This window comes from Pimephales promelas, chromosome 7 (genome assembly GCF_988280905.1).
Source record: "Pimephales promelas chromosome 7, fPimPro1.hap1.1, whole genome shotgun sequence".
Taxonomy (NCBI): domain Eukaryota; kingdom Metazoa; phylum Chordata; class Actinopteri; order Cypriniformes; family Leuciscidae; genus Pimephales; species Pimephales promelas.
The window spans coordinates 33,778,603-33,795,038 of NC_142775.1; the positions used below are offsets into that span (position 1 = coordinate 33,778,603).

Sequence of the window (16,436 nt, forward strand, 5' to 3'; positions counted from 1 at the left end):
CAGCCTGTAGGCTCAATTGTGTGTGGAGGAGTCGGGTCCGAATTGGCGTGAAAATTCACAAAATGTGACGTCATGCGCATACTCGTCGACTTGGCCTCCAGCCAATCCAGACACTCACGGAAACTCCTCGTAAGTTTAAAAAAAAAAAAGCCTTTTCAATTGCAGCCAACGAGCGTGCGAGCATGCGCACCGAGAACGAGCTGCAGTTTCTCTAATGGCCACTGGTGTCAGTAACGATAAGAAATTGCAGAACTTCCGCAATGCTGCTTTTAATAATTTATTTAGTATAAGTTTTCAAATTCTAAATTATTACTTTTTTATTATTAATGTGCTCCACACTATTTTATAGAAGAAGCCCATTTAAAAAAAAAAGCTAAAGCTAAAGAACCGATGAAATGATGAGCACAGTTTTTATTTCTGTATAGATGTTCAAACAGGAAGTATAGGTGGCAGTGGCACAAATCAATGTGCTCATGAGTCAAGACTTTTTTGGGTTTTTTTTGTTTTGTTTATGTGTTGTAGTTTATTTCAGCTGTGATCCATGATTTGCTACTATATATTGCTAGTTGCTGGCAAACAATATTAGGGGAGGGACATTTTCCTCCTAGAGAGATCATTTGATTTGGCAAGATGGATGATGTACAGGATTATTTTTTTTTTATCTAGAGTACTTATATGCTTAATGTAATGCCAACGTTTATGAGTGCACTAGTGGATAAGAAAGAATGAAAGTTGATGACTAATTCCACCCTAAATACTGCAAGCTTATCAGTCCAAGATCTGCTGTTGGCTTTCACCTCTTAATCCTTCATTTACATTAAACTTTTTCAGTCATGCTTCTCAGTGCACGCAAATGACACTTGTTTATGTTATCAACAAACCACAATGAATTACACTGTCTGCCCTTTATTTGAGCTTGTTTCATTACTGATGTTTGATTAGGACTGGTGATGCTGGGTGCTTTGTTTTTTTTTTTTTTTTTTTTTTGTTTTAGCTGGGAGTGAAAACGTAGGCTCTTATTGGAGGAGCTTTATGCTGAGCACCACACTTTGCCATTGCCCATTTGTTTGAACAGTGCATAGGGGGTTTAGGGGGCTCGGTAAAGCCTGGTATCAAGGCCCTGAATGCAATTGGCACCTGGATTAGTGACCAGACAAGGGTAAAATTAGCGTACCTTGCAGTTTAACTGTGAAATCACAATTTAATGTTACGTGATGGGTTTGCTTAAAGTAAACATTGAAATAAAGTTGTTGTTTTTTTTTTGTTTTTTTTATTGCCGTTCAATTTGTTTAGTGAGAAAGTGGTAACATTTTGATTACTTTACTACTGCTTAAACATCTTGGGAATATCTGTGGGTCATCAGCTGGGATGAGGGTTTTTTGTTACATAATTCCCGGTGGAATTAATGTCCTGAACAGAACTGAACATGTCAGTTCAGTCAAGTGCTGCTTACAGAATTTATTAGCATTATTTTAGTTTAGCAATAACAATAGTGTCCAAAAAGTGGATAAAATCTTGAATTCAATTGAAAATGCATTTGCCAAATTTTTGTTTTAAAATGTGGTCTTGGCGTTTACATTTTTTTTTTATTTACTTTATCTGGCTCGTTGGCTCCACGTTATACCACAATTATTTTTAGATTAATCCTCCAGTCCACAACATTATTTTAAAACAATTGATCTATTTAAGTTTTTGTTTTATTCTTCTTTTTTTATTTTATGTAAAGTTTTAATGTTTTTTGTTTTCTTTTTATAAACTTTGCCTTTAGTGTGTGTGTTTTTAAATTTTAATTTTAGTTCTTTAAAAGAAATGCACATTTTTTTTATGTGCATTTGTGTTTGTGCATTGTTTTTATTTCATTATAAATTAAATGAATGGTTTTGATTTTAGTTAATAATATCCACAAAAAAATATCAAAATAAATGTTTTATCAAAAATGTATAACGTTTATCATTCAAGAGTTGTATTGAAGTCATTTGTCAGTATAAATTGTATTTTTAATATGTAAGACAATAAATATAGGTCAATGGAAGTCAATGCCTACTGTTTTCTGATAATTGTCTTACTTTTTCTTTAGGGGGTGCTGTCCAAAATGGAGGTGAAGACATCACTTCTCGACAATATGATAGGGGTGGGAGATATGGTCCTCCTTGAGCCCTTGTCAGAAGACACCTTCATTGAGAATCTAAAGAAGCGGTTCGATCACAACGAGATCTATGTAAGTAATGAATCCATGTATATTTGTTCAGTCGTTTTTTGGTTTAATATCCAAAGTAGAAAAGTTTTGGATATGAATGGATATCAAGAAGAATTGAGAATTTTATACTTTTCTTAGGGCAAGATCAAGCTCTGTTTCACTATTAAATAGTCAATTGGCTATCTCTTATTCGACCAGTGGCAGATACTGTGAGTGTTAAGGAAACCTGTTTGAAAACAGTCAATATAACTTACACATTTCATTCTTAAAGGGAACCTTTTATGCTAAATTTACTTCATTTAATGTTTCCTCAGTGTGTGTACGCAACCACCATATTATGGCAAAAATCCATCCAATCCATTTGTTGTATTCTCCATAAACCAGAAACCGTGTCTCAAAATGAGTTGTTTAGGAATGCACTCCATTTTGACCTAAGTTTGCCCTATTAGCTTAGCTCCGTCCCTGAGTGAGTTGTACTCGTTAATCTCCTCGCTTGTTGTTTGATTCACATTAACAACATAGACAGCAACAGGTACTGTACATTAAACTGCCGTCACTTTAATACACCAATCGAATATACACTTGCGATTTCTTTCCCAGCTGTTTATGTTCACAGACATAACCGACTGTGTTTTTTGACTACCTTGTGTGTGTTTGACCGTTTAAGCTCAATAAGATGCAAAAACAGTGCTCAGAAAAACTCATATCAGACGTTTAATCTGATATGGCTTTAAAACACATGCACATAAAAAACTTTCGTGACAACTTACTCACCACGATTGAGATAATCAAAAACAAACAGGTTTCCATGCCCAAGCTATCCAATGCATGAGCTGTAAAGCTCCAAACATGTTCGAGATTATATAAGATTTATCTTTAGGTGGGGCAATGAAATCAATGAAAAATGTTCCAAATGGATTGCTGCATTAGTCACCACACCTCTTACAAAATTGCTTTCAGTACCAGGAAATGTCAAGATTAAATGATCCAGCTGAATGGCATGTTTGCATTTTGTGTGGTACCATTAAAATGAACCCTTATAAAGGCTTGCTTATATTTTGCAGAGCTATTATCTCTCCAGTAATAAAAGACTAAACTTGTGTAGTTGGTCACAAACAGTTGATGAGTGCGATTAGTCTGTAATTAAGAGTTCGACTACCCACTACCCTCAATGTCCATTTGCACTCCTGTAATATAACCTCTAGCCTTGTATTTAATCTGCAAATTACACAGAAAGGTGCTGACCAGAACAAAATTATTTAGACTACAATATATTTGTTCTTTGTGCAACTTATTTTTCTTGTTGGCAAGTTATAGTAGCCTGACTTCGTCATACTCATATTCTTGTCGGAATATGAGTCTGAAACTGCTCCGTAGGGCTTTGGTTATGAGGTGTGTCTTAACCGAACCAGAAAAAACAAAACAAAAAAACTCTGCACTCAATTGGATGGTCGGTAGACCTACAACCAATCAGAGCAACGCAGTAAGTCAACTACTTTGCATACAGTTGTCAACTACAGAACTTACTTATTTTAGAAGTAAAATAGCGAGTGTTGCTTCTTTTACTTATTCCTCCATGAGTGCGACCAAAGGAGAAACCACAACGACCACAGGCTTTTCATTACGTCCCATCTTCTTAGCGACCATCGGAGCCAGCTGATAAGTTACACTTTTGCCGAATCATGTAGGAAGGACGGCAAAAATATCTTTCCGATCGACAAATGCCTTGATTGCAGTTCTCTGTTCGTCTATTAAATTGAATGCGCTGTGGATTTATTTTACAACAGACGCGACAGTGGAATCTATACATCTCAGTTTTCCAGCTGCAGTCATCTCTGAGGGAAACCAGTTAAGCGTTCTTTGATGACGTAATGATAACGTCCCTGCAGATCAATTTGATTGGCGCGAACATTTTTTGCCTGATCATAATTACTCCTCAATGGATCAAGTCGATCCAGGCTAAAGTTATAGTCAAATCAACCATAAAAATACAAATTTTCCGAAGAGACTCGCTTTATATGATGAACGGATTTAATTTTGGTTGTACTTTTATTTGCATATAAACAGTGGTCAGCGAATATAAACCAAAGCTTAACTAAACCAGCTTGATACGCAAGAAAAAAACGTTTCCTGAAGCTCAAACATGCTGCGTAACATGAGAATGAACCTCATTGGTTCTCACACGTCAAGCAAACATGCTTGAGCGTCCATTTACCACAACTGATGTGTGAGTTAATGAATGAGTGAATGATTGTATGTGTGAATAAATGCCTAAATTCAATCTGCTCATCATAAAAGTGATCATGTCTCTTCAGAATATTTGGGACTGAACCGCTCAATTCATATGGTTTAGCTTTCAGATCTATTTAAGAACTTTAAGCGTTGAAGTGTCAATTGTGTAGCTGTAAATGGAGGGACCAAAAGCTCTTATATTTCAATAAAAAGATCTTCATTTGTGTTCCGATGATAAACGAAAGTCTTACAGGTTTGAGGGACATGAGGGTGGCCATTTTCTTTTATGGGTGAACTAACCCTTTAAGCTTATATTGTACGGTTCATGAAGTTTCTGGGAGTCTCCACTGTCTATCATATCACTTACATTTCACCAATACTAAAACAAAGAGTTATCTCCTTATCTAATCAATGCCCTGTAAAACGAGGCTATGATGAGCCCAGTTTTATGAAACTATGAATTATGGAACAAACGTTACGGAATTATGAAACAAAGGTCCTTGTATTTATTGATGTCATTAAACTTTGCTCAGTATAACTGCAAGAAAAAACTGCAAAAAATAAATAAAGATAGTTGTGTAGCTCAGTCTTTTAGTGATGTTCTTTATTAATCCACAGTTGCTCATTCTGCCAAAATGTAGGTGCACCAGGTCTCATTTAGATGCATTTAGACTGGCCTACTCCTGTTCTAATGCACCGATAGTAGTCTCATCTCTAGTGTCACCATTGTTGACAGTGTTTAAATACATCTGGGAATGGGAGGATGCTATCATATTTCACATATATTTTTGAGAGATGTCAGTTCTCTTCTCTTTGAGTGGAAAGAAGAATCGCTCTGAATGTTAATAATACTGAAGCATGTTTTTTTTTTTTTTTTTTTTTTTTTTTACTAAGTTCCGTGTCATCAAAACTATGAAATAGCACAAATTAATGTATGGGAATTTAGTTATTTCCTCAAAGTGGCCAACTTTTGTCTACATTCCCTATCTGCGTCAGTTGATAAATGACAATTGAGTAAATGACGGTATTAAATGAGTTAAAATATAGGCAGACCATTTGTTAACTGATTTTCCTTCTAATGTAGTTAATCAAATTTCCAGTTGTTTATTCGGTTATTTTTATATTTCAATGTAAACTATTCACTTTTTTTATCACAAAAAAAACAAAAACATAAGCACAAATTTTGTCAACAAATGTCATTTTAGGAATTTATTTCAAAAAGCTTTTAAGATAAATGAAGTTGTTGGAATTTTCCCAATTAATTTTCCCAAAGCATAGTGTATACATTGAGGGATGTCTGGTGCTTTTGTTGATTTAAAAAAAATAAAAAAAAATCTCTTCAACTTTCACTTCATCTGTCCATTTGCATTTTTTTTATTTTTTATATCGTAAGCATTCATTATGCCTCTTGTGAACACCTTGACAATAGGCTGTGTTGCCATGGGTGAGGTCTGATCCTCCAGCTGCAAGCCTTATGCAACACTCACTGTAATGAAAGGTTGAAGACGGCAGCAAGAAATAGACATTGTTCTGAGGCTCCTCAGACATTTGAGATTTGCTTTAAACGTGATAAGTTGAAAATCTGTTGTAGTGTATACGAAAAGAAAGACTTAAAGAAAGAGAAGCTGGAACAAATGATTCAATGTTTGTATAAGTCTTCTGAAATAGACTATTTCAGACACAGTTGTCCAGGCTGGCCACTTTTGACCACCCTGTGATGTTGATGCTTCCTGGGATTCCAAACATTTTTGTTTGTGTTCTCTTGTTCAGTTGCTTGCGGGCCCCCCGCCTGTCTGAACAATACCCAGGAATTCCCATCTGGATCTTGCATACGGAGGCATATTGTAGCGTTACTCCCCTAAACTGCTGCCGCCTCTGTTCCTACAACAGAATGAGCCAGCAAATGCGCCGCTTGCTGATGTCTGTCTCTCAGGGGATGAACTAGATTTGACATGTAATAATACAGTGAACTTTTAGGGTTGTCACAATAACAGTACAAATTCACTATTACCATAATTTTCATAATAGGCTACGTTTTTTTTTTTTTTTGACTCGTGCATAAACAGTGTGCAGTGACAACACTCGGGTTCAAAATTAGTCTATAAACTGTATATTAAATAAATGACTGGTTATGTTGTCTCTACTCATTTCAGGTATTTTCACAAATTCTCATGCTTGATTCTTCTTTGTTGATTAGTGGTTCTACTTCTTTCACTTTCCTTTACAGACATACATTGGCAGTGTGGTGATCTCAATGAACCCCTACAAGTCCCTGTCCATCTACACAGCAGAAAAGGTGGAGGAGTATCGCAACAGAAACTTCTATGAGCTCAGTCCACACATGTGAGTTTAGATCCTTCCCGTCCATTGACCTCTGTGTCGCAAGATTACACACAGTTGGGGATAGGCAGCATGTCCGCACCAAATTGATTATTGACTGATGTTTGCAAATGTGTTTTATTTAATTTTATTGTTTATATTTAATATTATTTTTCCATCTATTTTGCAGTTTTTGCTTAAAGTAAAAATACATTTGCTATTTAAACAACGTGGCGCAGATTGTGAAAATCATACCTGCGTCTGGCTGAAACTTGCAAAAAACACTGCACCTGGCGCCGCATTGTGCCGGGTGTACGATAGGGCCCTCTTTCTCGTTTCTTCAAGGCTTTCTGGTCAGCAGAGCGCAAACTTGAGAAAATCGGAGCAGACATGAAATGAATACACAGAGTTGGAAAAGCCATGCAGGTTTTATAAAGCACTTTTATCAATAATAATGTGAAAGCCCCCCAGTGGTGTCATGTTTGCAGAGTGGTTGTGCATAAACAGTAGGGCTGGGTATTGAGACAAATTTCACAATTCGATTAGATTTCGATTCACAAGCTTGCAATTCGATTCGATTTCGATTCGATTCAATATCGATTATTTTGGATATCAGTTACAATAAATGGCAAATTTTTTCAAGGGAATCAAATCTCTTAAATGCTGTAAACTATGGTCTATATATAGTCTAGTTGTAGCCTACTAGGCTTCATTAGCCTAATATGAAGGTAATAATTAACTGTTTTATAGCTATACAAACACTTAAATTATACTTTTATTTATTTTTATAATAAGAAGATTATATAAATATAAACATTTAAATGGTGGCTGTCATAAAAACTTGCCAGATTTATTCAAATATGCATTAAATATTGAAGAACACTAACGAGTGTGGACTAACGAGTTTATGTGGGTTTTCTGAGGTAAATATGACGATACATGACATTGATTACAAGCTGTTTAACTGACGTCTTTCCACGGATGAAACGCAGTTTGAGCGAATCAATGTGACATGATAGGGATTTAGATAAGTTGTACTCTATCTTTTAACACACTTTCAGATGCTCATTCATGTTTATTTCGCGCTGTAACTGGTATTATTAACCCGGAAGAGAGATCAGCGCTGCTGCTTCTCTGGAGCTGCGCCAGAGCGATCTCACGCCACAGCGCCAAAACGTTGTTTATGTTTTTGAATTTCTAAAGAAAATGGACGTAATTTGAAAATTGAGACTTTGTTTCATATCAATAGTAACAAAGGACAAAGATTATTGCGATTTGTTGGATGCGCGCAGCCGCGATACAATGTCTCATTCATTCAAACGAAACAGGATGACTAATCGATTCTTGAGATTTAAGAATCGATATCGGTTTGTAAAAATGAGAATCGACTAATATCGAGAAATCGATATTTATTACCCAGCCCTAATAAACATTGTACCCATCTACTCGACCCCTGAGACATGTTGTCCAGCCATGTTGCCGGGGGAGGGGCTACTCCAGCTCACTGTCCTGTCCTGCTCCAGCTAATGACCATCTGTCTCTCTTGTGGGCTGCTAGCCGCCTGACCAGACTGCCAAATCAAAACAAAGCAGTCTGCTTTGTTTGATCGGCAGATGCACACTTGCCCTCTAAAAAAAACATCTAACTCCAAAAACAAGAGTCATTGAGAATGGAATGGCTGTTCCAATACGCTTTTCCTACTCATTCTATACACTCTCCCGGAAAAGAAAGTTCAAATAAACAGCTGTGTACAGCTGTGTTTTCTTTTCCAATATTTTTTTCTTCCTTTTATGATCTTTTGATGCTCTCGCCTATGTTCATAGTTTGCTCTCCTTGTGTTTTTAAATTGATCTGTCTTCTGTTTCTGGGATCATCATGTTCATCTGATCTGCTTTAAGTAAATATTTTGTGTGGTATGCGAGTTCTGCTTCAGTCTTAATTCCTTCCATATTCATGTTTTAGTCTTAGCACTGTTACAGTGAAGTCAGGGTCGATGCTCCTCTGATCTGAAGCCAGGCTCTGAGCTCATTCCAGGGCAGCTGCTTTTCCTGTCATGCCTGAGAAGCGGACGTTTTAGATGGCTCATGGTTTACAGGCCTCCCGGGCTTGTACATTCAGGCGTCCTGGGACAATGGGCCGTTAGCGGTTCTGTTAACAGCACGAGTTAGACTATATTTATGATCATCACCTCATCACCTCTGTAAACAGAGCAGTAAGGCAGGGCAGTGGAAGTAGCGAAATGGCCCAGAGCCCCTGCAATCAAACTGCTGTCAAGCTTTCGGGTAAGTTTTTGTCAAGTCTGTGCTTGTTTTATCATTTTCAGAAAGATTATGAAGAGCCTAGTGTCTTCTAGCCAGACTTTTAACTTGTGGACTAAAGGTCATACACACCTGAACAAACTAATGAAGTGGTGTGTTCCAATTTGTGTACTTATGCACTATTCAATGCCATTTTGTTGCGTAAAAAGTGAGCAGTGTATTCACACTGAAAATTAGGCTATTACCCCCAAAAACTGAAAAAAATGAAGTGTGTAATGTTGGACACTTCTTGCACTCAACTGTTGCAGCTGTAATTACGTAGAGGAGCAAGATGGCCATTCAGATTCTGATGTTAAATGACAAACTAACCTTATAAAGTTTAAATAAAGTGTTGAGTACATAGTGCATATTAAGTACATAGTGTATAAGTGCATAGTACATAGTGCTTAAGCACATAGTGTATAGATTGTAATTTGGGACACAACTATATCGGTATCCAAATCCATGGTGGATATTATCATTCAATCCCATAATAGTACACTTAATGGCTAGCCGCTAGAATACCCATCCACTTGAACTTTTGCACTACCTTGCAAAGTTCTTCTGGTACACTCAATGTCCTGATTGGCTCACTGGTTTTCATTCGCTAATTCGGTGGACTGTATTAGTGGAACTTCCAGGCAAGTGTGCTGTAGCAAATTGTAGCTAAACTCTTTAGGACATTGGGCTTCCTGAAGACAGACTGAACACCCTTATTTTTAGTCGACTATATAGTGGAGTAGTATAGGGTATGATTTTATATACAACCTTAGAAACTTCCAGAGAAGTTGGAGCTAAACTCTTCAGTACATTGGCCCTTCTAGAGCAGGACTGGAGACCATGGTCATAGTGTACAGTAAGTGGATGAGAGGCTTGGATTAAGGTCTCTTTTAATTAGGTCCTAGTCAAAGCCTGGGAGGTTGAGGACTTTGTAAGAAACTCCATAATTTGATTTTAATCTCCAAGTCAGGCCATCTGCTTGAGGTTATTGTGGTAGACCTTTTGTAAGATGAGACTTTGACAGGGTTTGCAAGTTGTCCATCCCTAATAATCCTTTCCTATCCATTAAGAGGTCACACAACCCTTATTGATTTGAACAGCTGTTCGTGACTATTGGGGTTTATATTGTCAGTTTTTAGTGTATTTGCTGTAAAGTGACACTGTATGTGATGATTCCTCTTCATCCGTTGTTAGGGGTGTAATGATGCACTCATGTCATGATTCAATACGATTCTCACAGGACAATACTCTTGCAATAGTTTAAGCCAAAATAAAGAAGAAGATTTTATTATTATTATTATTATTACTTCTAAGGCGCACAGTATGGTAACAAATAAACAAAGGTATGAATGTACTGTTAAAATATTATTAATAAGCAAAATTGGGGTTGGACTTCAGTAGACTTGGACTTGTTCCTGGTCCCCAATGCAGTTGACAATGGTTACACCAGAAAGACAAAAAATACATTATTCTGAAGCTAAAAATACAGATTTATGTTAGACACATACTTGGACCATGCCACCGATAATGTATGCTTTTTAAATGGTAAAATCAGACATTTGGATTTATCAGGACCCACAAATATGCCCTCATTACATTTTTATATTATACTCAACATTAAATATAGTATTTTATTTTAGTACTGTGAAACATTTTTTAAAGATTTAAATGCAGGAATTAGTTGGATCACTTTTACACATACAAGATGCGCACGTACAGACTCTTTCTATAAACAGTCTAAAACACTTTGAATCATCATATGACCAAACCTTAATGTGAAATAATAATAATACATTTTTTTTAATGTGCCTTTCCCATACTTACAATGCTACAGTCCAGAACAAAATAATCAAATGAGGAAATAAAATACATAATATAAAAAAAGAAACCATAATAAATATTTATTTATTATATTTATTAGCTTGACTGCTTTAAGTTAAAGTAGCCAAATTCAGCTTTATGACTTAAGATTTTTAAGCTGATCAAAAGCCAAGCGATGACTCCCCTGTTTTAAGACCACATTATTATTGCTGATTTTGAATCATGTATAACTACTGTGTTTGTTTTTGGAAGAGAACAGAGTGTGCAGATGGGCCTGAGGCATTGAGAGCTCATATGCCCACCTGTTTTTAACAGGATGTCCAGTGCAATGAATCTTTTGTTAACCAATCAATTGTAAAGGTTTTATCTCTAAGGGTTTTCTTGGCATCAGGGGTTTGTTGGAACTGGTAGCTGAGCTTCGAGGATCATAGCCATGGAGACAAGTGTCTGAGACCACCATGCTCACTAATCACTACAGATGGTGGCGTGTTGATAGACACTCACTGGAGGTGGCAAACATCTGCTGGTTGCCACTATATCTTAACAAGAGCTATGTGCCCTCACACGAGGTCTAAATGACAGGGCAATCTGACAGCCCAGAGTGAAGACTGGTGCAGGACTTAGAATGAGAAGAAATTAGTTTGTATGAAGCAAAAATTGGATTTGATAGGATGTTTGAATGCTTATCTGACTGCTGGAATGTGAGCTTGAACTTTGGTGCTGAGATGGTTTTAGTTAATGACCCAGCGTGAATGTGAAACGCTTCATTCTGGCAACCACACATGGTTCAAGAGCCTCGGTGTCACCTCTCCCTTCCAAACACTTTTCTGCTGTCTTTGGCTTAGTGGTCATCTGAGTGTGGTAAGAGCAATTCACTCGAATCAAACTGTGAACGAGGTTGTCTGCGTTCAGAATTCCCATCTTTTTTTAGGGTGAACTGTCCCTTCAATGGTCTTTATGAAATCTCTGTCTGAGGTTCATGCAGAATGTTGCCCCATGTGTTCAGCACATTTTACTCTATTGCTTTACTAAACTGAGCTTTTTTTTTTATAATTCAGGACTAAAAGTGTTCATGAACATCTCAGTTCAGACACCCATGTAATCCTATTTTTAAATGACAATGATTCGATGTCTATTAAACCCTTAAGTACGTATGATCACAGCGGAACATTGAGATCTGCATTTGCCGCAGCCGTTGACCTGAGCAGTCGTCATATAGGTATGGGACAGTCTTCTCAACCATACAGTATCATTATTTCTGTTACTGGTTCACAGAAGTACTGGATCACAGAAGTTTAAAATTTGGATATATAGTTCAGATATAAATACTAATGTCTACGGCAGAGATCAAAACATTGTAAATCACCTTTTGAAAGTAACTTAACACTTCAAAGAAAGATTTTATTAATGACATTTTTACACCAATAGTTGGCAACAACTTGACGTGTAAAAAAAAAATTGTTGATTGAGTCATTGAATGATTAATTCCAACATATTTATTAAAGTAAATAATTAATAATGATTGACAGTTTTTAACATTTTGTATAAAATGTAAAATTTGTAACAACGTATAAAAGAAAAAAAATAATGTTTACGCATTATTAAAAAGCTTTTATATATAAACTATGTAGGCCGACCAGATGACGCAAAACCCGCAAGACAATTTTTCTATGCACAGCTAAAATTGCTTCTCTGCATTTACTGGTCTTGCAGTTCTACCAGGAGTCAGTAAAGGACAATACATTTTCATGTATTTGCGAAGAGGACAGACATTGCAATGACAGCAACCCTATAACAATGATCGTAAGACTTCGTAAAAGGGCATAATAGTTGTTCAACCTCTTTTTTGAACAGACATTTAGATATGAAAAGTCTTTCCGCATGCTTGGTGATTGATTACCTCATCCTTAACCACAGCACACACATTATCTTAATTAAATGGAAGAGCTTTGCCAAATGCTTTAGACAAGCATTGTCTGTCCAGACATCTTTGAAACACTGTCATTGCCCATATATATTGAATAGGTGGCACCGGTCTTCCCTCTGGGGTCTTCGGTTTCCTGTGTTCCTGCTTGCACCTGCCACCCAATACTCATGCTCATCCCTCGGCAGTGAGAGTTTGCAGCTGTGTTCCAGTCCATTAGGCCAAATTGTGTTTGATTAGTGGAGAACAATAACTAGCATTACAGTGATATTCATGTGCTCTGCTCCTCAGTATTGAACAAAATATTCATGACAATTTAACAATTTTTTGTGTGTATTTCTACACTCACCGGCCACTTTATTAGGTACCCCATGCTAGTAACGGGTTGGACCCCCTTTTGCCTTCAGAACTGCCTCAATTCTTCGTGGCATAGATTCAACAAGGTGCTGGAAGCATTCCTCAGGGAGTTTGGTCCATATTGACATGATGGCATCACACAGTTGCCGCAGATTTGTCGGCTGCACATCCATGATGCGAATCTCCCGTTCCACCACATCCCAAAGATGCTCTATTGGATTGAGATCTGGTGACTGTGGAGGCCATTTGAGTACAGCGAACTCATTGTCATGTTCAAGAAACCAGTCTGAGATGATTCCAGCTTTATGACATGGCACATTATCCTGCTGAAAGTAGCCATCAGAAGTTGGGTACATTGTGGTCATAAAGGGATGGACATGGTCAGCAACAATACTCAGGTAGGCTGTGGTGTTGCAACGATGCTCAATTGGTACCAAGGGGCCCAAAGAGTGCCAAGAAAATATTCCCCACACCATGACACCACCACCACCAGCCTGAACCGTTGATACAAGGCAGGATGGATCCATGCTTTCATGTTGTAGACGCCAAATTCTGACCCTACCATCCGAATGTCATGAGACCATCAGACCAGGCAACGTTTTTCCAATCTTCTATTGTCCAACTTCGATGAGCTTGTGCAAATTGTAGGCTCAGTTTCCTGTTCTTAGCTGAAAGGAGTGGCACCCGGTGTGGTCTTCTGCTGCTGTAGCCCATCTGCCTCAAAGTTCGACGTACTGTGCGTTCAGAGATGCTCTTCTGCCCACCTTGGTTGTAACGGGTGGTTATTTGAGTCACTGTTGCCCTTCTATCAGCTCGAACCAGTCTGGCCATTCTCCTCTGACCTCTGGCATCAAGGCATTTCCGCCCACAGAACTGCCGCTCACTGGATGTTTTTTCTTTTTCGGACCATTCTCTGTAAACCCTAGAGATGGTTGTGCGTGAAAATCCCAGTAGATTAGCAGTTTCTGAAATACTTCTGGCACCAACAATCATGCCACGTTCAAAGTCACTCAAATCACCTTTCTTCCCCATACTGATGCTCGGTTTGAACTGCAGGAGATTGTCTTGACCATGTCTACATGCCTAAATGCACTGAGTTGCCGCCATGTGATTGGCTGCTTAGAAATTAAGTGTTAACGAGCAGTTGGACAGGTGTACCTAATAAAGTGGCCGGTGAGTGTATGTGCCAAGACATTTAGCTTAGCAACATGCTAACAACTAATTATATTGAAAATTCTAATAGTCATGTGCTTTGCACGAGGAGCCTTTGGTGAATAATACACTTGTCGTTGCCTGTGTAGTGCCTTACTAATCACTTGCATATGAATTAGTCTACACTGAATCTGCACATGCAGAACACATTTTACAAGGTTTATATCAGTTTTGCTGAATTCCACTGTTTTCCCTCAAAATCTGAGGGCGAATGTCTGAATATTCTGCATGGGTCCTGCTAATTAGGTCCGTTTCAGTTAAGGTTGGATTTGGGAAATGGTTTTGACAAAGCCACACTGTCACTGAATGCACTAGCCAGCATTCATCACATTAAACACTGACGTTAAACATCCTATAAGCCAATCAGTGTCCACATGTGGCTTTGAATGTTGTTTTAGTAATCTGCATGACAAAGTTGGTGGCAGGTGTTTATCCTCGTCTTTTTTCTGGAAAATGGGGCTCTTAAATGGTGTTGCAGATGGGGGCTTTGGTCAGTGTGTCATGCCCAGATTTGAGCCGCTGTATCTCAGGGGATGGGTTGTATTACATTTTGTGTAATGATGTAATGGGACCTCTCAGCACTGCTCTTGAGTAACACCAGGGCATTGTTTGCAGAGAGAATGTATCGCGGGGGTGAAGTCACTGCAGTGGACTGGCTTTACATCAAGGGTGTTTCCCTGCCTAGTGCCTGCAACCCCAATATTCTGGGATTGGCTCCAGCATTCAAGCGTAGGACTAGGACCCCTACCTAGACAAGCAATTGGGAAAGCAGATGAATGGATATACAATTGAAATACAACAGGGATTACTTAACCACACCTGCCAAGAAAGGGTACCAGATGATTTTGGAATAAATTACTTTAAATACAGCTTTAAAAAAACACAAAGCAAATGTTTGGATACAAATTTAATTTTCTTTGAAATTTACATTCTTGTCTTGGAACCATTTAGCTGGGTGCAGGTTTTTAAGCAATTCCCAAACCTTTAATATTAGTAAAGTGTGGATTTTTGCATTATTGAAGATTTGCAGGTCAGTGTTTGGTTCCAGTGTGCAATGCTAATATTTATATGGTCAAAAAATGACGAAATTCTGATAGCTTATAGATGTTTATAACCGTATGGTAGGCAAAATGCATATACATATCAACTGTCACTCTAGATCTCCCAATAATATGCTTAAAATATGTTGTAAGAAAATGTTTAATTGCTCTTTCATGATCAAATTTCATTTTCTGGTGAACTATTCTGCCTTCGAATGCTTTCAAGTCCATTGTTTCCTTGAGACTTGAGGCTTGCAATGAATCATATTTGGATTGTGCCATGTTGCACCTTTTGGTTAAGGCGGTCCGGCCCTCCTTGAGGTTGAAAACCGCAATTTAAGCTAATATTATCTCTGCACTTTACTCCTACTTGTAGGCCAGGGATGGGTGTACATGTAATTTGTGTATTTTTGATGTTGTTGATTACCTGTTTACTATAACATCACTAAGCATTTACTACATAGTGTAGGGTGTGTCTCTGTGCATGACTATCTTTACAAGCTGAAAAAGAGATGTACAAATTACAGGATGAATTCATCATTATTTCAACCCGGAATCAGGGGTCATCATCATCATCATCATCAATAGCAGATCATGATCACTCCATTCCCACAAATTGCAGGAGTGTGAATTTGGGGAGTGCTGTGTGTGCACTCTTTTATTTGACTTGGTCTCTCACTGCCACATCTCACACACATATGGGAAGCAGGAGGCAGGTTTCATCAAGGGTGTGGGCCAGATGTCTGCTTCTCTCATCACGCCTAAACTCCAGACTGGCACAAACTCGCTGAAACTGCCGCCTAAATGGGTCTTATATAATGAGGAATCAAGAAGAACTAATGAGAGATTCAAGTTTAGAACATTCGCCAAACCGTGTGCTTTTTCTGTGCACCTACTATATCTCAGTATCCCAGTGGCAGATGATCTCTGATGCCTGTGATTTCAGCCTGATCACATTTCATTGCAGATTGTTTTAGAATGATAATAAACTTTAGTTTATAAAGTGCCTTTAAAAGCAACTTCTCAAAGTCACCCAT

At 37.9% G+C, this 16,436-nt stretch overlaps 1 protein-coding gene across 4 annotated transcripts in view; it reads left to right on the forward strand.

The window, feature by feature from the left end:
- Nucleotides 1–16,436, forward strand: part of myo1b (myosin IB) — a 75,959-nt gene that overhangs the window by 7,410 nt on the left and 52,113 nt on the right. For all 4 annotated transcript variants that reach the window (XM_039683542.2, XM_089133366.1, XM_039683545.2 and 1 more), the window contains exons 2-3: nt 2,078–2,218; nt 6,657–6,772. In XM_039683542.2, coding sequence (XP_039539476.2) covers nt 2,093–2,218; nt 6,657–6,772 — 242 coding nt within the window. In that variant the 5' untranslated portion in view covers nt 2,078–2,092. The remainder of the gene's footprint in view (nt 1–2,077; nt 2,219–6,656; nt 6,773–16,436) is intronic.